Source organism: Danio aesculapii, chromosome 7 (genome assembly GCF_903798145.1).
Source record: "Danio aesculapii chromosome 7, fDanAes4.1, whole genome shotgun sequence".
In the NCBI taxonomy this organism is placed as follows: domain Eukaryota; kingdom Metazoa; phylum Chordata; class Actinopteri; order Cypriniformes; family Danionidae; genus Danio; species Danio aesculapii.
Window position 1 is genome coordinate 28,917,238 of NC_079441.1, and position 25,848 is coordinate 28,943,085.

Sequence of the window (25,848 nt, forward strand, 5' to 3'; positions counted from 1 at the left end):
TTCTGTTATACTGTAACTCATCTTTATTTTCCCTAAGCAACTGGTCTTGTGAATAAAACTGGTAAACTTACCACTGAAGAACTGTCAAAAGATTTTTTGCCTGTTTTTATCTTAAAAAAAACACGTAGCACAAACACAAACTTGCCATAGTGTTAACACTCTGCAATGCAATTTATTCTGTCTTCATAATTATGGTTGAAAAAGTGTTGTACAGTTTTGCATAAAGCTTTGGAAAAGCTCAATAAAACAGGTAAATCAAGACTTGTTTAAACCTCTTCCGAGCTTAAAGTATTTTGTTTAAAAATGCTACAACCACATCTTTATTATTTGTTTTTATTTTTCAGGAAGCTCCCTCCAGCAAAACATCACAACCAAAAAAACCCATCTGCTTCAAGAACTGTCAATTTTAATGAACTGGAACCTGCTACAAAGGGGAAATACACAATGATCAGAAACACATCCTGATCCCAATTCAATTTAAAAGAAATGAGTTCAGCCCCTGACTACCACAAATAAAAGACCTCTCCTGCAGTCAGATCCTTATTTAACCCTGCTCTGATCTCTCCACACTTGCTTTGTTATTTCAGCCTCCTCTATGCTTCAGGTCCCTTTACTGTGATCAATACAGAGCATGGACAGCAGACGAAAGCCCTCAATAAAAGAGAATGTTTTGTTTTTTGTTTTATTTTTAAGTAGATTCACAATAGGGAAAAAAAACATCAAAAAGCTGAAGATCACAGTCAGGGAGATGCTTCATTTACTATTTTTAAGCTGTTGGCTGCTCAGCAATTTTCTGTTTTGCTTGTAATACCAAACACCCCACCTAGAAAAAACTGTGCGCATCAAAGTAGGTATGTGACACAGAATTAATAGAACTAATTTTACAGTGAATAAAGAAAACTGAGACTTCTCTCAAAGACAGAATGGACCGTATTGTAATCACATGCCTTACACACTTTCTTCAGGAATTTCAGGAGCAACGCAAGAAGAGACTGTGCTCATTCATACTCAACTTTTCTTAATCTCGCTGTTCTCTGAGCTCATATGAGGGTAGGAGAGGGGAGATATGCATCACATGAAGTGCATGTGACCCTGACTCGCTTGCTTTAAGCTAAAGAAATGGCATGTTTATCACACATGCACACACACTGTGCACACAAATGTGACATCACAAGTCTATTGGTCTTAGCAGAGTAATAATAGAATGATATCATTACCACTTCTGCTATTTTTACCACCTCAATTATTTTTTAAATGAAAATAAATTTAGTACTTTGAAAATGCTAAATAGATGTTTTGTACAATGGATTCCACTTTAATGAAATTATATTAAACAAACTCAATTAATGAAACCATTTAGAAGAAAACGGCATGTTTTACTATAGCTTTTAGATCTAGGGCGCCACCATCTTGGAATATCCCTGTGTCTGACGTCACCGGGTTGGTTCCATTCCCTCGGCTGAACAGATACAGTGGAAGTAAAGGACTGAACACAGAGACCGGACAGCCTAATTTAACCCAGTGCATGAAGTTGTGGACGTGGAACTGGTACAAAAACAAGCATCAGATGTGCGTCTAATTTCTAAAAAAATATAGATTTATTCTATTTTTTCTCCTTTTAAATTACCGATCGTTTGATGCGCTTTGGTTCACTCTGTATTACGCTGCCTGACTCCCTTAATAGGATTCAACCGTGGTTTCAACAAGGTTCGCTACTGATGCAATGGGGGCGGGTACTTTCACTTTTCACTACTACAGCCTTTACCTCTTCTCGTGTTCAAACCAACCTAAGATCGGCGCGGTTTTTCACATGGCATGTTTTTATCCCTAATACATGTTGAGAAATCGGGTTGATCGACTTGAGAAGGGAATTTGTCTTGACATAATCCACAAAGACGTGACTTAGTAAAGCATGAAGTCATGTATTATTTAAATTGTTGCATTAGTCTGAATGCAAATCCCCTCATCAGGCAGCGCTGGAGCAGCGTGAAAGAGTGGAGCAAAGCGCATCAAACGAAAGATATTAATAAAAGAAAAATACACAACTTAAGACACTTAAATGCTTGTATTTGTTGTATTTGCACCAGCTCTGCAATGCACGTCCACAACTTCATGCATTGGGTTAAATTAGGCTGTCCAGTCTCTGTGTTCAGTCCGTTACTACCATGATTGAAACCCATACATGCAGCGTAGTACAGAGTGAACTAAAGCACATTAAATAATCAGTAATTAAAATAGAATAAATCTATATTTTTTATATAATAGACACACATCTGATGCTTGTATTTGCAACCTCAGATCAACAACTTCACGCATTGGGTTAAATTAGGCTGTCCAGCCTCTGTGTTCAGTCCGATACTTCCACTGTATCTGTTCAGCCGAGGCAACGGAACCAACCCCGTGACGTCAGACACAGCGATATTCCAACATGGCACCACCCTAGGTCTAAAAGCTAAAGTAAAACATGCTGTTTTCTTCTAAATGGTTTCATTAATCGAGTGGGTTTAATATATTTTCATTAAAGTAAGAGCCAAAGTACAAAAAAGTAAACTTGACTGAATGCTTAATTTCCCCATTAACAGTCATTTTGAATAGCTAATGCAATCAAATCTACTGCCTCTGTACTCTTTGTATTGGTAAAATAGACTTTCATTTTTACTGGAAGACAGCAGGAGTGGATAAGACCTGGGTACACAAAAACCATTACAATCTAAATTAAACCATTGTGCAGTTCAGAAGCACTCTGGCACAGTCAAGGAGTGCTATATGTGGTCACAATAAAACTGTGCCTTCTTAAGAGTTGACTTTTCTAAAGGTGCAAGTCATGTAACATTCAGTTCCACAGCAAAATTTGATTTAATCTGGTTCCAGCATCAAACTATTCTAATAATAGTACAAAACTAGATTTAGCATTGCATCGACAAGGACTAAAACCACTTTTTACATTACAAACACCCCGAAATATTCAATGTTATTCAATTAAAAAAAACATGTGTGTACACATTTCAGTTGGAAGTAAGCCTACAAGAAGCTTGTCATCCAAGTTGTAAAAGAAGGAAGATGAAGGAAACGGTGACCTGCCTGCTATGTTTAGTTTGTGATTCCTTCCCAAGTGAAGTTTATTTCTAAACTAATTTCGAGAGGATCACGTGCTTGTAATTGACAGAGCTGGTCTCACATTAACTAATGTATAATTCAACAATCAGACGATTCCTAACTTAGTATAAATAACCAAAGTGTCCTACCTTAGTCATTTTTGTCTTGAAGAATCCCCCCTTCCACCACCTCTTTTCCTCTATAGGGCAGCACGGCGGCCTAGTGGCTAGCACTGTTGCCTCACATTTCTGTGCAGAGTTCATGTTCTCTCCATGCTTGTGTGGGTTTGTGTGAATGAATGAATGAATGAATGAATGAGCGAAGGGGGGTTCTCGAGATCTACTTGAGCTCAAACTCCCCTCTCTCACCCTGCAAATGGGAGGGACCCCCGGGCTCGATGATGTTATGAGCTCAGAGTTCTGTGCCGGGACAGCATGCCAAACAAGCTTTATTACCAATCATCAGCTATGTGAACTCTTGAAATTTTAATTTGTTGTGAATCTGACTCTCACTGAATGAACGCCATTCCAAATCATGTAATTTCCAGTCAAAACAAATTGGTCTTTCACCTCTCCTTACCCATTAGTTTCATGTGTTCAAGTTAAGGGATTGGGGGGGTGTCTCGATTCTATTTTGGTTAGAGGCGTAGGGATAGGTGGAAATGCCAGAGCCCCCTTCAAATTAACGAGTTTTTCTTAATGGGAAATATTTTCATCTCTACCTCTTCACACTCTCTTTCAAGGGAAGAGTGTAGGCATATGTGTAAGGGTATGAAACAGAACTGGGCCCCAAGTATGCTCAATAAATGTAAAGCTGTCACTCACAACAAAGCACAGATTTTCCTCAAATTTAACTTGTTTTAAACCGTGAGAAAGTGAAAAGCAGAGTTTAAATCATTTAGGGTGCACCCAGCATTAGTGCAATTAACTTAGATTACTGTTAATGGTCTTCAATACCATTGTGGTTGAAAATCAATATGAGATGTTACCTGTCGGTAGAAAATCAATTGGTGAGCCGATTGACTTATGTACCATTCTGTCTGTAGCATGTAATTCTAGACAAAAAAAGGCAATAATCCCTTAAACAACACTTTCACCAAACTAAAAACATAACTTTGAAAATACCCAAACAGATTTCAAATTTGCAGGGCACACTGTAAAAAGATCTACAACTTCTAAAACTGGATTTAGCTTTATTGCTCCAACTTGCTTATTACACAGTCACTACTTCACTAGTATTTCATTAGTTCCAACAACAACAACAAGAAAATAATCACCTCATAAGACTGTTCAGCTCTATTAAATAGCACTTCTGAGTAGGTAGATTTGGTGGTCAAATTTAATCCATTGATTGATCTGGAAAAATTCAGTACTCCAAATAGCCATAGTTCAAGTTCTGAATAATTCTCCAATCATTTTCACTTTACAAATCTTATAAAACATGCAAATTGACAGATACTCCACATCAAGCAATGATAAACATTTTTTCCTAATTGTGATGACAAAGCAGAAGAATCAATTGCTAGGAATGCTCCGATCGATCGGCATCGCAATCACATTTTATGAGTCAATCGTACTTGTGAATCTTTCCGATCTCATGAACTGATCGCAAGTGTTTGTTTATGAGTTTATATAATGCACGTGCGCATCCGAATATAAGAGATATGTTTAAGTGACTATATACAGAAACCTTCATTTATTCTTTTAGGTAAGAAGAAAGCTTCACTTAAGTATCATACTCAGATGAAAAATGTGCTTTATGCAATATAATACTAGAAGCATCAGAATCAGTATTTATCAGCCAATCACCATGACAAGGAATTGGTACTCGATATCAGCAGCAAAAATCCTGATCAGAGCAAATAGGTTAATACTTAAGTGAATTAATCTTTAAGGTGTTTAATTGAGTGGGGTCTTACATGAACAGCCTCTTGCTTAAGGGGGAAATTTTCACTTAAGATTTAATTAAACAATGTAATTCCATGTTAATTATCAGCTTACTCTAGTACACACATGGTGTTATTACAGAAAAAAAATAGACTTTATATTATGATGTTTTATATCTTTATTTATGATGTTAAATGGAAACAATGTACACACTAAAAAGCATTTCAAACACATTTTAATTAGGAATACAGGCAAATTAAACCTTCTGAAAGCAGCCACGTGGGTAAGCTTTGTTAAAAGCCAAATTTGAAACAAAATGCAAATGAGTTAGAATAAATAAAACCAAAAGCGTAATCTTTGATCAAACTTGGTGTTATTTGATCATGTGTGTGCGAAAGCAGGTTGGGCTGAGTTCCTGCAGTGAAGTGATACTGCAGCTATCACTCCAGCTAAACAAACAAGTGAGTTTATCCACAGTATTGAGGAGGGCATCTGAAGCCCAGGCTGCTATCTCAGAGAGCCAGGGGCAGGAGGCAAATTACTCCAGTAATTCTCTCTGACCTTCTTAGAGACTAACAAACCTCTTTGTAATTCCAGCTACATGAACAAAGTTCTGAAAGGAAAGATAGAGAAGCAGACTGAGACAGGAACAGATATATACAAAGTATATCAGATATCACATATACTCAGCTAAAAAAGACGCCCTCTACAAATACCTGCAGTGATTACAGCAAGTCAATCAGACTTCAGATATTGTATCTACAGCTTACCCTGGAAAACCAATGAATGAATGACACTGGCAGAAGTGCAGCCTCAGCGTTTGGAAAAAAAAAGGAAACATCAGACACACACAATTGTTTAATGTGCTGGTTCACCCTGTGCTTGCAGGCTGGTATATTTATGCAGTCTGTTGCGTGGAATGAGAGGGGATTTCACTGCGATCATGGCTGTGTGTAATCAATAAAGTCCAGCTAATATATACACGAGGCAGCTTTATAATCTCTTAACACCCTCGCTGTCTGCATAGCAAGTCTGAATCACTTTCTGCTACCACCTCCTCTTTTGCAAATGTCAGAATTTAATTTAAGAGCCTCAATTTACCAGCAATAATAATGTTGTAGTACATTTTACTTTGTAAAAATATGACTGAAAAATGCATATACTAACTACAATCACAACATAAAAGCTGTAGCAGATACTAATCAATAAGCCCTTTCACACAGTTATACCAGTAAGTATCCAGAAAATTTCTGGAACGACTTTACCAGTAATTTAAAAAATAAAAAAAAGTGATGTTCACACAGGCAAGGAGACTATGGAAATGTTCCGGAAAAGACCATTCATACATCCATTCCAAAATACCAGTAAACTCTGACATCATTAACCAGAAATGAGCTCTAAACAGCTGCGCTTGTTTTTGTACACGCAGAAGGGGTCGGGCTTTTGTTAATGGTTTCACTTTTATTTAAAGCTTTAGCATTCATGCAGCTGCTTTGTCCCAGAGAAATCCAAAATCAAATGCACAAACGGCAGCTAAATGTTTACACATTTGACTACATTACAAATTCTGTGGATAGATAAGTATTGTGAACAACTTCAATGAAAACATATGGAGGAACAATTTAGCATGGTGTGCTGGCACTCACCAGAGCACTTTTTCACATGCACGAGCGTCACGCAGCTGAGGCAGAGCTTGAAGGTAAACAGACAGCCATTTATCAAGCACTTTATCAATAATTTTTTACAAAGTTGGCATTAAGACGGAACACAAACGTTATCTGACTAACATCTAGCAGATAAATGTGTCTGGAAAAAGATTCAAAGTCTTTTATTTTCATAAACAGCACAGATGTGTCTGAATGTTCTGATTGGCTGGAGAAGACGTCTCACGTCAGTGAGTTCTAATTGTGAACGTGCTCTTTCTGGCAATTTTTGCTCTATGTTTACACAGAGTAGCATTACGGCAAATTACCGGTAATGTTACAACTTCTCTTTCCGGAAATGTGTCAGAACGAAATCACCGGTATTTTCTGGTAATTTTCCGGAAAGGTCTGTATGTATGAAAGAGGCTAATATTTATTTTTATATTATGGTCATTAACCGTTGAATGGGATATTAAAATAAAAAGACTGTTCAGTATTTTAGCTAGCTTCAGGATTCATGCTCTACAAACTTTAAGTACCAATACAATGGTCCTGCCATTTACCAAAATCAGTAAGCAGGACAATCGGAGTTCTAAATAAACCACATAGCCACGAGTGAGATTCAGGAGATGTTAACAATTGGCAGATTTGATTTTTAATTAAAATGTACTTGTACATTTTACTTCCACCGCCCAACATAACAGCATGTGGCAGGATACCCCAGTCTGCCTTACTGATGCACTGCTCCTCATTCCCACTCCCTACAGACCTGCATTTAAGATCCAAAAAGAAGTGATGGACAATGTGGTTTTGACCTTTTCTAAGGACATAAAGGAGGAAGCTAGTAAAAGCGATGAAGGCGAGGTAGTGATTGAGTATGAGGGAGAAAATTAAGGTCTTGAGGTTGTAGATAATAATGATGATGACGAGAAAAAGGCTTTCATATGTTTTGAAGATAATGAGGAAGCAGTAATAGACCAGGGTGAGTTTGAGGAGGACTGTGGAGATGAATGTGTGAATGATGACTACAGGGGAAGTGGAGGGTGACATCTGGAAATCATCATGGGATGAGTAGGCAAAAGGAGAAAAATGAGCTCTTGGATTTTTTCTAGAATTGAACTTGGATGAGAACAGCAGGCGACCTGCAGGGACGTCAAACAGAAACCCCTAAAATGATCCCTTGAGCCAAAATTATACTTTGCTCTTTTTACTTAGCCTTTCAAAGTGTAATATTTTAGAGCATTCGGTAGTGAGAAAAGCCACACATGAGCACTAGAAATCCTTGTCCGTGGATTTCTACACTCTTTCTTTAAAGTTTTAGTGTGACAAAAATGTTTTTATATTCATCCAAAACAGAGTTGTGTTTACCATTAATCTCCCTCACAGAAACACGTCAAAGCAGGCTTTTTTGCCATCTTCAGTGGTTTGTTATCCTTGTTCCATCTCCTCAATTTCTTAGCTGTGAAACTGGGTTAACTCTGAAATAACTAGGTAGCACATAAACAATTCAAAGAGCATGTGCTAGCGGTACATGCGGTTAAAAAATTAAGTATGCATTTAATGTGCTGGTGACTCTTTTTTTCTTTGCACTCAAGTAGATCGAAGAACACTAACTTTTTAGTCTGTCAAAAAAATCTCAACTTTGACCATCATAAAAATGTGTGTTTCACACTGATGTATTACTATTATTTTTTAACATTCTTTCTATTTTCTGGCTTCAGTTTTTTCAGTATACATTTATTAAAGGTGCAGTAGGTGATTGTCTTCAGAAACATGTTTGTTGTGCTGGTTGAAACTCTCTTCACATTCCAATAATAATGATTAAAGTAAATGATATAAATGTATTTATATGTATTTTTATGTTCTGGGTAAGGCATAAGACTAATAAATGTACATCCAATTAAAAATTGTTGGGCCAATAAATCCCATAATACTGATAAGCAGCCCAAACTGTCTGTCAACAAATGTAGATTTGAACAACTGCAGCCATTCACGCATATCCGCCAATGCGTGGTGACGTGGACACGAGTGACAGTGCTAAAAACAAATGCTGAATCAAAACTTGTTAAAATCCTGAATCAATATTGGAGTTACTTTTGCACTGGAGGAAGGATGACACCATGGCTCAAGTATTTCTTTTAGACAGGTAATGTTTTAAAACTCTTTCAGTCACGCAAAGCTAATGTAGATGTTGTTTTATGAATGGGTTATATGCTCAGAAATGTTGTTCAGCCAATGAAATCTTCCAAAAGATTGATGGGACTATTTTCAATTTCACAAGGAACTTTTTACAGCATCGATAATGTAGGTTTATATTTATTTGAACAACAAAACATCAGTAAACTAGCCTACTTTACTGAGGTGAAGTTGGTTTTATATTCACATTGGTTCACTTCTGAACAATGACCACATAATGCGCTCCCTATATTGTTTACCATGCTACTCTGAATATTCGGTCTGAAATAGCATGCCAGAATGGCTTAGTAATAAGTGTAATATCTCCAGCCCGCCGGCCGATAACTAAGCATACAACAGTCAGACAAAGTGTGTAAGAGAGTGAGACTGATAAGAAAGTGATGACAAGTTTTGCTTGCTAACTACACAACAGAAAACGTGCTAGATCGGATACAGTTTTCCATTCAGAATTGTCGTATTATAAAGTACTATGAATTTTTCTAACTGGCGAATGACATGATCTAGTGGGTCTCGGTCATCTTTTTTGTGCATGTTCATGATTGTATTTGAAAGATATTATGCTAACCAGCTAGCATTTAGCCAGATCACCTACTGCAACTTTAATTAAATATGTTCACATATTAATAATAATAATAATTAGTAATAATAACAACAACTGACCAATCAATATCCAAAATGGATGATAACACTAACCTACACAGTGTCAAAATGTTCTGCATCCATTTATAAAGAAATCAAGAAAACAAAAAAATAATAAAACAAACGGGAAATCACAAAGGGATTCCCACAGGATCAGACTGACGTGAGCCGAAAAGCTGAAAGACAGTCAACAAACAAATGACAAATAAACCTCCTCTACCTTCTCGCTTCTGTGACGCTGATGTATACAGTTACTTCCCTAGAGGTTAAATCACAAGCTCTCAGTTCAGCTTTGTTTAGCAAACTGAAAGATGCCACAGCTAGCATACATTTCGTGAATACCGAAAGGACTTAAGGAACTTATGGGAGGCTGTGGTGTCTCAGCATTGTCACCATGAAGTTAACAGCAGTCTAAACCTTCATTCATGATGACTGGGAACAATACTAATTATACAATCACCACAGTGAGCTAGACACTTGAGTCTGGGCTGCTCAGGAGGGACTGTGCCAGAGATGTATAGCAAGTCACCTTGAATTATAAATTGACTGTTGATGTACTGTAAGGTAAATAAATACACTTCTTATTCTGAGTTTGACATTTCTTGGAGGTCCAGAGACATTCAGAAACTGTACAGACTATGTTACTTCTTCAGGGAGAGAGAAGTGGGTGATCCGGTAAGAGATGTGCATATCAGTGTTTAGTCACTAGACTCAGACTGACTAAGCTCAAGTCTTACAGTGATGTGTGACCCCCCGGGGACCTCCTACATTGTTAAATATTCATTCACTCTTTTCGAGCTTCTCTGCTGTGGGCTCACCTTGGAGAGATTAGCTCCAGGGCTCATTCTGTTCCACCTCTGGCATGATGCTCCACTGCGGCTTAAACCACTAATCCTAATAGGCAAAACACACCAAGTGCTCCACACAAACACACATTCTTGCAGCACCGGTCCTTTTAGAATACACTGCTTTATGCCTTGGACAACTGCCTTTAGACACTTCGCCACGCCACACCACACCTCACCACATGTGTTTGAACATACAGTTGCCTTCCCGAGTTAATGTTAGGAACTAAACAAAACAGCATTATAAGAGATAAGAGACTTATTACATGCAAACTATCTAGCAGTCAAACAAAACACACACTAGCTCTTTTCATGAAGAGGTCACCACAGAGAACTATTTGGGCCAGAGAGAATAATGCCCACTGAACAAAACCCTCCATTTTATCACGTCATGCATATTTGTTATGACGATTAGTATGATACTAGTTACTGTTAATGGAAAATACTTCATTTATTTGTAAAAAAGTAAAGCGTGTTTAAAACAACTAATTCATTCATTTAACAACTTTTAATGCATTTAATATATTGATATTTAACATATTTTAATTGTTCGGGATCCCTAGAATAGTTTGGCCATGGTTGTTTTGAGAAGTCAATAAAACTGGTAGCACAGTAGAATATTAATACGCTTGCCACAACGAAGACTACTAATGTAAAGGCAACTTATTTACATTTAATGACATCTATTCACTTATTAAAAAGGTTTAATCAATCCCAGAGATCCTCCATCCTTGAATGATGAATCTTCTTAGAGGAGCAGTAAAACACCTTTAGATTAATTAGAAGCCCAACTCCCTCTCGCTTTGAGTTATCAGATTTTCTCAGGTAGAACTTACAGACACATGAATATATACGCCATCTTTCAATAAGCACTTTAACCTTATTATATAATTAAATTCAGCATCCAAACGTAATGAGGCTGATTCATGAATAATTTATATCAAAAGGAAAACACTCCATCACACGTGACAAATGGCCACTTCATATGCTGTGCCACACTCAACAGTTCCTCCACCTAAACTTCAACTTGACTCACACTTTTGCCTCCCAGAATCCCCTTCACAATAGATGACCTTCATGTTTGAGTATAATGCCTTCACAAAGAGACTTCTGAAGTCCAAAGGGAGAAAGAAGCCCTCTCGGCTCATATGAACAAGAGTCCCATTTACACCCTGTATTAACGCAAATGTACAGTGATTTAGATTGGACAGACTATGGTTTAAAGGCATCTCAGGCCCTCTTTTCATTGGGTTTTAATGTTCATTTTTAGTGATCTAATCACAAGTGGTTTGCCGAAAGGTATTTCTGTTTTCAGCTGGTATTAACATACTTCAAACAAGTTAATCGAGATCACTTGCATTTGAATTTAGTCAAACTGAAACCCATTTTAGCCTGGGACACACCAAGCCAATGTAAATGAACAAGCCCGAGAGAACACACTAAACAGATGACAGTTGACTGATGCAAAGAATGTGTGAGAGGCTGTACCTTTCTATACCTACAGGTGTCAAGCACATATTAAAGTACAAATGAAATCAAAACTAACCATATGATTTTGTTAGCTCACATAGCTAGTTTTGTGGTGAACAATTCATCGGTGCATATTGTTAAGAAAAAAATAGTTTGCCCTTCTAATCTTTAATTAAAATCTGAAAATGCACTTCCTGTTTTTTTCTATTTAAATTGTCAGTTTACGTTTGTCTTAGGAATTGGTCGTGACTCCTTAACTTTGACAACAAACAGAAATGGTGAGGAGCTGTAATGACTGCTCAAACCCTTTTCCCGATCTTTTTGAAGGAAATTCCGGTTCATGTGGACTTTAAAGACATGGATTCCTCACTGCATCCAAATGATCCACGATGTAAAAAAAGCTGGGTTCCACACAATCCCTTCATGTCGCCCCAACGCAAACCAGTTAAGTTAACTTAATGGTTTTTACAATTTTGAGTTGATTGAACAAAAATCAATTAATTTGTCCTCCCCGAAAACTTAGGAATTGCGTTGTTACAACTCCTTTTAATTAAGTAGAGCTTTGAACAAGCAGCAAAGGTCATTTTATTGAGTGCAATTGTGTAACATTTGGACCCTTTTGTTGAATGTATTTAGTACCAACTAGGGGTGCAATAATACAAACTTTTCACTCTCCGGTTATCAGTTTTAGGTTCAAAGTTTCGGTACAGTTTGATATATGATATTATTTATATTCAGTAAAAAAAACCTGAATAATATAAATAAAAAAATAATACTGTATACAATTTTCACTGTATAAACAAAGTATAGGTTAACCATTATTGAACTATATAGCCATTCAGTCGAGTGAATTCATGGTCTTTTATTGTTTTATTATTACTGTATTTAAAAATATATATATATATATATTTTAAGACAATCCACAGATGCAGCACAATGAAAAAAATATAGACAGCACAACTTCTCCAATGTTTATTTTCTGAGGCATAACTAGGGCCAGATGGAATCTGTAGACGTATTTTGCTATTTCTGCGGAATATTTGGAATTTTTGGTGCAAACCTGCAGATTTCTGTGGAATTATTTTGGGAGTCTCATAATTAAAACCTTGATATGTGAACTAGAAAATAACATCTTTTAAACTTGTATTTGTGTTTAAAATACAAATCCAATTAGATTCACATTATTTGGTAAACAAAGCAAGTCTCTAATATAATAAATCTACTAAAAGACAGAAAATATTACTGTACAAACTGCATTGTACATAAATCAGATGAACATTTTCATATTAGTCAATAATATTACTGTAGCTAATTAAAAAACTGAATAAATATAGATTTACACACATTTACTCAAGTAAATAAACAGAATTAATGATGGGCTAAAAATATGTGGAAATCTGCGGAATTCTGTGCGCGCAGATTTGGTGTGGGCCTAGGCATAACCCATTGAATACTTGTCAAGTTGAACACATTGACTTAATTATGGGTCATCATAAAGTTTTACCATTAAGAAGCAAGTCTTAATTTGCGCATCGTAAGATCTCCTGCGGGAGTTCTTTTCACACTTTGAGGTTCAACGTTTAAATATAAAAAGCTTATGAATTTAGTTTAAACCTGATAAGGGACATGAGAGTTTGGTCCCACATGGACGTGGCGCACATGGCTTTCATTTTCATGTGAAAGCATCCATATCTATGGCGCTCACTTTTCCAGCACATGGATATACAACATGCTATATTCTAACATGCAGAGTCAGTTCAGAGAGTAATTAAAGGTGCCACATACTACATTGGCTTAATAAGTTAAAATGTTCTCTGATATCTACATAGTTGGTTTATTGCTTCAGTATATTCAAAGAAATCTCCAGAAATGGTTTTATATGCTCATTTACTACTTCATAAAATACCCATAGGATCAGACGGTCCATAATTGACCATATATGGTTCATGTTGTGAATATTAATGAGCCGTGCTGGCGTGTAGCTCTCACAGACAGACAGAGACACACACACACACACACACAGCATGATGTACACAAGAAAAATACAAACCTATGGGTGTAACATTAACATATTTTGCTCACCAGATCTGTTGTGGATAATGGCCAAGTTATAAATTAAATTTGACAAAAGAGGGATAGAGATGTATCAGCTTAAATTTTAAAGCTATACCGTCAATGAAAACACAGCCAGAAATTGATATCAGCCTATGCATGAATCCAACAGTTGAGCTGAGTAACACGATTCAGCAGTCTACCTGTATTTGTTGAAACATAAACATCAAATTTCTCAATAAACACGATAGCTTACAAAAGATACAATTAAACATATTTTATGCCTCTTCAGAGTGGAGCTGCAAAATTGTATTGACTTTATTCTTCAATGCGGAAGTGCGCTCGTTTTTGCGATTGTTTAAGAACTTTCGATACAGTTGCCCATGGGTGAAATGACAAGGAATAATAAACCGCAGAAAACAGTCAAACTACTTGCTTAACAAACAAGTGTTTGCATGACTATACAGACAAAGCAGAAAAATATAATAAGAAAATATCAGTTTGCAACATCAAGCAGCAGATAGAGCTGTTTTTAATGTATAAAAATTAATAGAAGTAAATGAGACTGGAAGTCTTGAGCTAAAAAATTAAATGGCTGTGCACGCTCATACGAGAAAAAAAAAAAAGGTGAATAATCTGTAACAGCATTTTGCATCCTGACGCAAGTTTGAACACAAGTCATAAGTGTTCTCTTCATGAAGCGGCTACACATGAGGTCCAGATGAATGACCTAAATTAGGCCTACATCCAAATGATGAGGGAATGGCCCATGAGTCATGTTACAGTTTAATTTGTGTTCTGATTGGCCTGCTGTCCAGCAGGGTTTTACACTCGTGGAATTTACATGAGAACAAGGAAACTGTATATCCATTTGCATATACTGATCACTTATTATTCAACTATACCTAGTTACAGCCAGAATTTGTTTATAGGGCACATTTAAAGGAGTGGGAAAATAAAAAATAAATTTTATTCATTTAAATGAAAAACACAATTTCTGTTTGTGTATTGAACCATGGAGGTTATACTATATTGAATCCAGTAGTGTATTCAATATTGCAGCTCCCCAATGTTTTTCTAAAGGTCCACAATGACTTTTTAATAATGCCTCCATTTTGGCATGTTGCCACTGATAACAGTACTTCCTTTGTAAGATGTTGTCTTCCTTTAGTCTAATTTCATGTGAGGAGAGAGGGAGTGAAAATAAAAACACTTGGGATGTGTTATTTTTAGGCTGCTGAACACGCTTTCACTCACATGCAGGCAGGAAGAAAGCAGATGGTTGTGTAGACTTGCGTGCATGTTTCAGTGTGTTCCTTTGTAACGATACAAAGGAATAGGTTGGTGCTTGTGCACATGTGTAAGGAAGAATTAGTACACTACAGTAATGTGCACTTCAACAGTTTTTGACCTGGGTTTAGTCTTTTATCTTTCCTGAAATCGTTCATGAAAACAGATTTACCATATCATTGAAATAAAAGTTTCCAAAGCATAGAAAAGGCCATCACAACACAGCACAGGATAAAACCAGCCCCTCAAGAAGAGGCAAACTGCCGACTTGCTTTCAGCATTGTCTCACAGGAACACGCAAACAGATCTGTCTGGATGTTGGAAAGATTATGTCATTGGGCTTAGCAGGCTCAGGTCTTTCAGTCCCCTGGCTTGTTTTCATATAAGAGGGTCAGAAGAAAAGAAAGACTTCTGCTGAAAAAGGCAGAAGTAAGATAAAAAGAAAGAAAATGGGATCTTTAAAGCAAAGATGCTTCTAGATACATCAAGTAAAGACAATCTGATCACACCGGTAGGAAAATGTAGCACAGTCTAATAAAACAAACCCATGTTTGTTTGTAACAAGATGGACTGAAGATGATCTGACTAAGTGTTTGATTAAATGTTACAAGCTAAAACGAATCTAGGTAAAATTTGCTGACAGGCATCTGTAGAATGTGGTTTAAACAAAAACATTTTGGCATAGGCCTTTACAGTAACACACTTCGGAAGTCTATGTAGGCCAGTTTGAAGCACAGCAAATAAATGTTTAAATGAACGCACGACTGCTTATTTGCATAAAGTGAAGCTTGGCTCAACTTTGTTCTTTGCCAATGGTATGTTTTGCTTGTGTCAACGAAAAATCGCCAACACTTGTTAAAAATGAATAATATCCTGTCGCTCTGCTGCTGCAAATTGCTGCCTGTACACGCAACCCTTTAGACTAAAAAACTGTACAGATAAAGTTATCTTTTAATGAATAATTCATGCAAGTGCGTTAACAAAAACACAAGCTGTACATTTGTGCTTTTAAATTCTGTGATAAATATGCACCAGCGGCTTTCAGGGGCAAGGCTGTAAATGTTTAAGCAAATGAAGAGGTGAGTTGAAATGTATTTTTGTGGTATTCAAGATCACACTATAGATGCTGCAGAGGTATTAAATGTACTGTATTTCTTTCATGATCACCCACTGCAATTTCATCAGCCTCTACTCCATCAATGACTGAAAAACAAATGTATCTTATGTGTCCTTGTATTGAAATAGAGAGTACATTAATAGGTTGTCAGATTAAATCTGTACATTAAATATGGAGCAGTTCCTAGAGTGAAAAGCTGGCAGCTTTATTAAACTTACTTTATAGAGCTGTATTAGTGAGGCATTATGTCATGAAAATGTAAGGTAAGACAGTTCCTGTCACAGAATAAAACAGGTATCAGAACAATGCACATCACATCCAGTGTAAATGCTGACGTAGCATATTACAGCATTGTCTCGGATGTAATTATGTGGCACCAACTGTACAACCTGTGAGCTGAAAACTGCCTAAAGACATGCTAGCAAACCACAAAAATGGGAAGCTTTCTGACAGTGGGCTGGTTGCCAGACCCAAAGATCAAAGCCTGATCAATTTGTTTCCGCATTGCCTGGAGCGCTGAATCACCGGAGGTCTCTAGTGCTCAGTAATGCTCTGTGAAAAGCATAACCTCAGGTAGAACAATCTAGGGTGAGTCCCAAAGGAACACAAGATCTGTGATGCTGGTTTCCCCTCATAAATGCTCAGATGACAAGTATTAAACCAGAACTCAAAAATATGCAGTATTCCACAAGGGAGACTGGTTTGGCTTACCTGCCGTGAGCGTGGAAGTCCAGGTGGATGAACTGGTCCTGGTGTGACAGCGCTCTCTTAGCCCTCTGGTGTTTGCTGTGCAAGACGTCTGTATCATAGGACAGGCCTTCGTAATGTCTAATGTACTTGTTTAGGGGTTTCCCATATTGACCTACAAAATAAGAGGAAGATGGAATTTAGAGACTGTGATCATAGACAGAGAACGCTTTTGCAGGAAGTTAACTGTAGTGGCAGAGTGGGAATAAACTTCTGTGTCTGTTGGAATTACACTTTGATCTGCAGTAAGGCTGATTTATACTTCTGCGTTGAGTGATCGTCGTGACCCACGGTGCATGCCTTGTGTGTAGCTATGCATTTATACTTCTGCGTGCCGTTTGTTGCTCTGCAGTAGGCATGGGCTGGTATAAGATTCTGACGGTATGATAACTTTCATTGTTTCCGCTACATTCATTCTTCCATGGCGGGGCGCCACGCCAAAATTCATCCTGCCACGGCTACATTACAGCTTCTCATTCAAAACCAAAGGTATTAAAGGGTAAGTGAATTATAATCGGGTGAACTTTTCTGTAACCGTAGTAGTGCTGTGTGTCATTTGTTTAGCCCTTTAAGGTTACGTGCTGACTGACTGGCTGACTGATAGGTGCGTGATGCGTGAGGCCAGCAAACACGACATATAGCCGTTTTACTTTACTTCAGGACGCATTAATACCGGAGGCATTCATAAATATTCCTAGCAAATCTACTAAATGTTGGAGACATACTCGTTACATAAACTTCAGCAGCGTTTATTTGAGCGCACAAGAAGATCTGCGCTCAGTGTTGCCAGAAGATGCTGACTGTTTCCAGCCCAAAAGCTGACAATATCACAAGCGTTTATACACTCTAAGTATATGTATGCGAAGAACAGGGGCTATGGCATCTCTTTGGGAGATCAAAACAGGTTTATGAGGGCAGACCGGGGCTGGTGGGCACGCTGTTGCAAAACCGCCCAAATTTTCACTACCCGCCTATGTTACTTTTTACCTGCAAAATAAATTCAAAACTGAAACCGCCCAATCTGGCAACACTGTGCGCTTGAGCACCGCGTATTTGAGGGTGCGCAAGAAGCTTTGTGCACGAGTAGAGGAAATCGGCGCGCAAGCAAAGAGATTCGCATGCTGTAGGCTATTACATAAATGCAATCACGACTCGTCATACTGCGCTCACGACATTTGTCATTGAAATACCGCTACAGGTAGTTAGTAGATCTGTGTAAAAAAGGCCTGCTGCCACAGCTGGAAAAAACCCTAGAGGAAACACTGACTTTGGATAAAAATATCATGGTTTCACGGTATTTTGATTACTGCTCTAAAATATATTCTTTTAATATTTATAATATTTTGGAGCAGTAAACATTTCTGGCTGAATAATTTAAATAACTTATTGACTTCTGCTGTCTTCATTAGTTTCAAAAACACAGATTTCTTCACAATTTAAAACGGCATCTTTGGAATTTTTTTTTTTGCTGAAGATACTGTTGTCCTTAAAAAAATAATAATAAAGTAATTAACAATTTTTACACATACCTTAGGAACGGTATTACAGGAAATTTTGGCAGTTTTAAAACCTTGACTTTTCCAAAACGCGGTATACCTTGAAACGGTTATCGTCCCATGCCTACGCTGCAGTAGGTTATGTTTCTCTGTGTCGAGTTTCTTTGCAGGTGTTTTGTTTTTTCTGAATGCTACAAGTAGCTAAAACTCGCTCATTCAGAGGCAGGAACTAGCGGATGTGCAACAACTTTAATCATAAGGTAAACATAAAACAAAAGTTTCCATCTGGAGCTCCTTCACAGGACTCAACACTCAGCATCGCCCACACTAGTCACCACTACCAAGCCGAGCAATCACAGAGCTAAGCTTATGATGTGTAGTTACATTTTTTGAGAGGTACGCATCAGTGTCTGCATTAGCCACGATGAAGACTATGCGACCACGTGAAGGCTGCGCCGGACCATATGAGTACGCTTGATGCATAAGTATAAATCAGCCTTTATTGTTTGTAAATTACATGGCTTAAGGTTATTTTACACAACATGCAAGTGAATTAGCATTACAGAAACAACGGGGCACTGAACTTTCAAACTGACAAAGTTTCTGCAGTGTAATACATCTGTGGCTCTATCTGGGCTGTTTTGAACAGATTGGTTACTGGACACATGCCCAAGGGCACCAAATCAGTGAGGGGGCCTCATGCAGGGCCAAAGACAAAATAAAAGTCATTTCCAGTTTACCATGATGAATTTATCCATTAAAAACAGCCATTAATTATTTCCAAACATGAAAAACAGACAAACTACTTAAACGTCAGTTATGAGTATAAAAGGGATTGTTTAAGCCATGTATGCCATCCACCAAAAGTGGTTTATATTGCAGTCCTGGATCTTCCCCAATTATTAAAACTATCACCTGTCACTTTATTTTTACCTAATATTCAGCTGAAAAGTAATAATGTTTTTCTAAAATGTACACAAAAACTTAAAAATATATTATGCAAGTTAAAAAAAATATCTATTGAAATTTAAATCTAAATTTAACATTTAAAATATGCGTGAAGCAGGCCCTATACTGTCATAAAAATGTTACAAGGAACAGTATAAATATAGACAAAGAGGGAAAAAAATTATAAATTACTGCAATATGTACATGAGAGCAAATATCATTTCCACTTCAATTGTGGGAAAGTATACAGTATTCATGGTTTTCCCTCCCATCCTTCCTCAGACTCAAAAGAGACTTCCTGGCACAGTAGCATTTATGCTAAGAATAGCCGACCTTAGCAGGGAGCCTTTATTTTATCATGACACTATAGTTTCTGCTTCAACAACAGTTGTACACATATAACTTCATCCCAGGAAGAGCCTTTAAATATTATAGGCATAAAATCTAGACAAGTGATGCTATGATATAGCTATATTGGAAAAGGCAATGTAGTCAATCTTATTTGAGAAAATACGATATTATAACTAATAAGACCACCAATGCTAAGTTGACGTGTTAAGAGGAAGACATTTGACACTGGCTTTCCATCAACCTGCAGTGAAGCAATCTTTCCTGTTTTGAACCAAACTCGGGCGTCAAACCAGCATTGAAAAAAAGTGTTTCCATTTACTCTGGGAAAAGAATTATGTTTGTGGAAGTGGGCCATCAGTGCAAACCAAAAACATTTGGAGACGGTCTGAACCGATTTATCTGTACAACAAAAACTGAATGTCACCGGCCAATTTATGTTGCAATCTAGTGTTTAAAAGGTTTTCTCAGAGCTCTGTAAAGATGCATGTTCTTTCAAGAAGCATTCATTTTTTTCTTCTTAAGTATTTCTCAACTGCTTTCGGCAGCTTACTGCAGCACAACAAGAATACAGAGACTTCACAAAAATGCTTGAACAGTAATTATACCTTAAAAAAATTTAAATAAAAACTACAGTTTAAAGGGGTAGTACAACCAAACCCTGGTCCTCCAGGTTGGGGGTTGAGCATTGGGCTAACAACCCACCTCATAAAAACTAGATGTTACAAAACACCAATATGGTGTGGCTAAATATCAACTTTGATATAAACGGCCCTGGGAGTAAGTAATCAAGTACAACCAAACATGAAAATCTTGGTATTGTGTACTAAGCCTAATGCTGTTCCAAACTCCTATTACCTTCTCAAATTAAACCTACTAAAAAAGGTACTACAGAAGGAAACATTTTCAGGGAACAATTTAAATTTCAGTTGGTTTAAATAAGGTTGTGTATAGGCATGGGACAATAAATGCTTCAAGGTATACCACGGTTTGGAAAAGTCAAGGTTTTAAAACTGCCAAAATTTTCTAAGGTATGTGTAAGATTGTTTTATTTACATTTTTTTATTTTGTTTTTAAGAACAACAGTATCTTCCAGCAAAAAAAAAAAATATATCCTAAGATGCCATTTTTAATTTGTAAAGAAACCTGTTTTTCAAACTAATGAAGAGAGCAGAAGTCAATGATTCATTTGACATATTTACTGCTCCAAAATATTATGAATCTTTCAAAAACAAAATATATTGTTTTCAAAGGGGGAAAAGGTTTTTGTTTTTTACCCAGACATTTAAAGAATATATTTTAGAGCAGTAATCACAATACCGTGATACCATGAAACCGTGATATTTTTATCCAAGGTTATCGTACCGTCAGAATCTTATACCGACCAATGCCTAGTTGTGTATGACTTTAGAGGACTTAAGTCAAGGTCACATTTATCATTGTTTGTTAAATACGTTATATTTAAACAGCAATAGATGCAATCTAAAAGTGTTGGTAAGGGCCAAAGTTTGACTCAAACTCAAGAAAACAGGTTCTTTAAATGTTCTACTAAAAAAAAAAAATCATTGATGGCTTAAGAAAAATAAATTAACTGCAAAATTTAATTTCTGGGCGCACCATCCCTTTAACATTATCAATGTTCTCGAAGTCATATGAACTGGCACAACATGACATTTGCTTTATGCAGAATTATCCCATTGGGAAAAAAAACACCACAAAATATGTGAATATCACAGAAAAGCAAACCATGTACATTTACACCACAGTCAACATTTGCACTGCTCAATGGCAGAGACTATTTGGAAACAGAGGTAAAGAAACTGCTGCATGGCAATCTGCCATCCACCGAACTGTCAGTTCTAAAGAAACATCATCAGTGTCTTTCTCAGGCAACACAACAAATGACAACAAAACAGAAAGGCAGCTTTCACCAACAAACAACTTTTGTTCATCTTCTATAGTCTGAGGTTTGACAGAAGTTCAGAACACCTCACCTGAATGCTAATGCACAGCTTTTATTTATAAAACTTCACCACTAGACGACAACAAATTTTCTTTTTACTCTTAACAGATGCTCAGAACTGGAGATAAAACAGGTAAAAGAAATCAGAAACAAGGCCAGAGACAAACTGCACAATTTGCAGACAGTAAGTGGGAGGGAGTTCAAAAAAAGTCTGTGTTGTACTGGTTGGGAGTATCTGTGTTTGTCCACCTGTACAGCAGTGATAAAAATCCTCCACTCATCTTGCTGTAGAAAGAGAGAGAGAGTGCAGAATCCAAGAGCAGTACAGCCTCAGAGGAGCAGAACGCTTCAACACTCATTCCAATTCCACACACATTAGTTCTCCGCCTCCCCAACTCTCTTCCATCTACCTCACTCAAGGCGAACTCTTTTTTTCCCTCAGTGTTGCTCTCTCTTTAGCTCTCTACATCCAACGCACTGTCAAATAAAGGTCCATTAAACTGCTTGATTGCATGACTTCACGTGAGTGGTTACCTTTATGGTATAGTAGACTGGCACAGTCATCAGTCCTGTTTTAGTGCTAAATATAGTTAAGGTTAGACAGTTCACTTACAAAGATATATTAGATGCAAGGCTGCACAATATATCGTTTCAGCATTGATACTGCCACAATTATTGTTGCCATAAAATATAATATAATTACCAGGAGCCACAGTTAAAACAACATGTGATTTACTGTATTTATCAATGCCTGTGAATAGTTTATTATATGTTATGCATATGTTATGAATATTTAATGCACTGCCCTACAAAATCATTTCAATCAACATAAAATGACAAGTTCTTTCTTATTAGAGCCATTCAAGTCACTGGTATGTATCCAAAATGTATTGCAGAAAAATTCATAAATCGCAAATATTGTGCAGCGCTATTTAGATATTCTAAACATATGAAAGTGACCTCCACACATTTTCTGATCCACACAACTGAATTTTGAAACTAGAGGATATGCATGTTCACACCTGGCAGGTTTGTTTTGATTAAAATTAACTCTGATGTCATAGCTTTGTAGTTCATTTGGAGATGTGTAAACTTGCTTTTGGAGCACCAAATAAGTGACGTCTGAAAAGATGGGCCTTGGTCTGCTACCAAATGAACTCTGCTGCAGTTCTATTGAAATATGAATGTGGCATTGATAGAGACAACTAAATTGACCAAACAAGGTGTGGTCCTAAAAAGGACAGAAGACTAAACATGAAACATGTGGAGTACCAAAGTTCAATTCTGGCACCTCTCCTGTTCAACCTTTATATGCTCCCACTGAGCCAAATAATGAGAAGGAACCAAATCTCCAACCACAGCTATGCTGATGACACTCAGATCTACTTAATAGCCTTATTGCTGCCTAGTAACTTTGATGACTGCCAAATGCATTGATGAAATTAACAGTAGGATGAGCCAAAACTTTCTTCAGTTAAACAAAGAGAGAACTGAAGTCATTGCATTTGGGAACAGAGATGAGGTTCTCAAGGTGAATGCGTACCTTTGCTCTAAGGGTAATAAGGTCTAGAATAAGGTCAAATAAGGTCAAGAATCTTGGTGTGATTCTGGAGTCAGATCTGAGTTTTAGTAGTCATGTCAAAGCAGTTAGTAAATCAGCATACTATCATCTCAAAAACATTGCAAGAATTAGATGCTTTGTTTCCATTGTGGACTTAAACTTGTTCATGTTTTTATCACCAGCAGGGTGGATTACTGCAAAGGCCACCTCACTGGCTTTCCCAAAAAGACAGTCAGACGCACTATTATGTCCTTCTTTTCTTTCTATTCCTTTAAACCATGTTTTTATTTTCTCACACTTGTTTCTTTTTTTCGGTTTATATAAAGCACTTTCAATTGCCATTCTGTATAAAATGTGTTACATAATTAAACTAGCTTTGCCTTGCCTGAAGCATACCTGTTTTGTCAGTCCAGGAAACAATTTTGCTCATTAAAACTAAATATGTGCTTTGGAAACATGTCTATTTGCAGCAGATTTTCATTTGAGTGAGAGAGGGAGAATTTCCTAGTTACATTTTGAATCATTTACATTTGTTATAAGCTGTTCAGAAGCTTTAAGTGTTCAGCTGATAAAATAATTCACATAGAGCCCAGCAATGGTTTGAATCTTCAGCTAGCTCTGTATGAAAATATGGCATAAAACATTTAAAAATGACTCAATTAAACAGGACTAAATGTATAAGTTTCTTGTCACACATGAAACTCATTATGAGTGTCAGATTACGTTTTTCATGTCAGTGTATATCATCTACTTTCACAATTGCAATGGCTTTCTGTTTTATTTCTGTATTAGTACCACTAAAAATCAGCACCAGAAAGCTGAGATCATGCTTTGACTGGAACTGACCTATAAACAGCTGCATCATTCAGCTTCTGTTGTATTGGACCACATTTCTTACCACAAGCTAATCACCATTTTCAAGTCACGTGTCACAGGCTTATAACTTAATGGCATGGAGCTCCTTCAGAAAAGATGTGAAGTGTAGCATTAGTTTCCAAATAGATTAAGTCCACAAATCCTAAAAGAGACCCTTGAAGTTTTTAAGCTGCTGTCAGCCTATAATGCCTTAAAATGATAGCCATGTGGGAAGCTCAGAAACTTTAGAAGCTCGCATGTTGAGTGCAAAAGACAATACTGAAAACAACACTCACTTTCCTTTGGCTTATTCCCTACTTTATCAGGGTCACCACAGAGAAATGAACCGCTAATTACTATGGCATATGTTTTACACGGCGGATACCCTTCCAACCACATCTCAGAACTGACAGTAAAACCCCCAATGCTGGGAAACAGACATGCACACACTCTCATTCACAAACTATGACCAATTTAGCATGTTCAATTAACCTATACTGCATGCCTTTGGACTACGGGGCACCCGGAGGAAACCCACACAGACATGAGAAGAACATGAAAACAATACTATGGATGCAAAACAAATTAAAATGTGCAGCCTTTGCCTTATGCAGTAAGAGACAAAGTCATTTATATCCATGGACTTATGGACAACTGTCTCATTTTGGACTCGTTCCTATGGCAACTTGGCACTTTGAGTAATTTGCTAACTTATCTTTATCCCTGTAACCTAGAACTAGAGTCAGCAAGTGAACCATCGCTGAGGAGCATAAAGGTGTAATGACAGGGAAGTGATGTTTCATCAGAAGCAAATGGGACAATTTTGCTCTATTAGCTAAGGCAGAGAGGTGAGTCAGTGCACTTCAGATCAGCATTGCCTGCCCTCAGCAGAGATGAATCTACGGAGCACTGCATCAAAAGAAAGCATATTTTACACTAGTTAAAATTAGTTTAAAATGCTGCTGACTGAGTATGAACAGGCATTCATTTGCATTGTCTTTGGGGATGATACCTATAAAACTACAGGATAACTATGTTTATATATAATAATACTTATATTTGATTTTAACTTTAACTTAATTTGATCGTAATGCAATAATCTGCACCTTTTGTAAAGCTGCTTTAAAAATGATTATTGTAAAAAGTGCTATACAAAAAAAAAACCTTGAATTCAATTGAATGATATGATTACAACACATAAATACTGAGAACAAAAACTCAACTTGAATCTACTTTTTTAAAATGTATTTTCAACAGTAATAAATTATTTTTTACTACTTGCAAGTTGACATTATCAACAAGTAAAGATTTCCTTCATTACATCAAATGTAAAGTGTTTTATTTGGTCAATTCTGATTAGTCTTCTTAATGAAGCCTTTTAGAATGAAGTTTAAATGACAATATTATACTATAACTAAGTAAAGTAATCAAAAGAATATCCCTGTAAGCAGATTTCTCTTTACATATATAATCCAGTTCTGCAACATCTCACCAGTTCTTCAGAAAATCAGCATATCGTTTTATAAAAACATTTTCACAAAAAAAAAAAAAGAAGTTAATGAGTGAGTTAAGTACATGCAATATTATCTGAAAATACAGACTTAAGTCAAGTTTCTTTTCATTAGTGTCAGTATAGGACGTGTTCACATGCGCTGTAGTGTGCACTTATACATGCCCCAGATGCAAACACGCAACT

General features: G+C 36.9%; 1 protein-coding gene across 2 annotated transcripts in view; it reads right to left on the reverse strand.

The window, feature by feature from the left end:
• adam10a (ADAM metallopeptidase domain 10a) overlaps positions 1 to 25,848 on the reverse strand; it is an 86,886-nt gene that overhangs the window by 48,564 nt on the left and 12,474 nt on the right. For both annotated transcript variants that reach the window (XM_056461553.1, XM_056461552.1), the window contains exon 2: positions 16,946 to 17,096. In XM_056461553.1, coding sequence (XP_056317528.1) covers positions 16,946 to 17,096 — 151 coding nt within the window. The remainder of the gene's footprint in view (positions 1 to 16,945; positions 17,097 to 25,848) is intronic.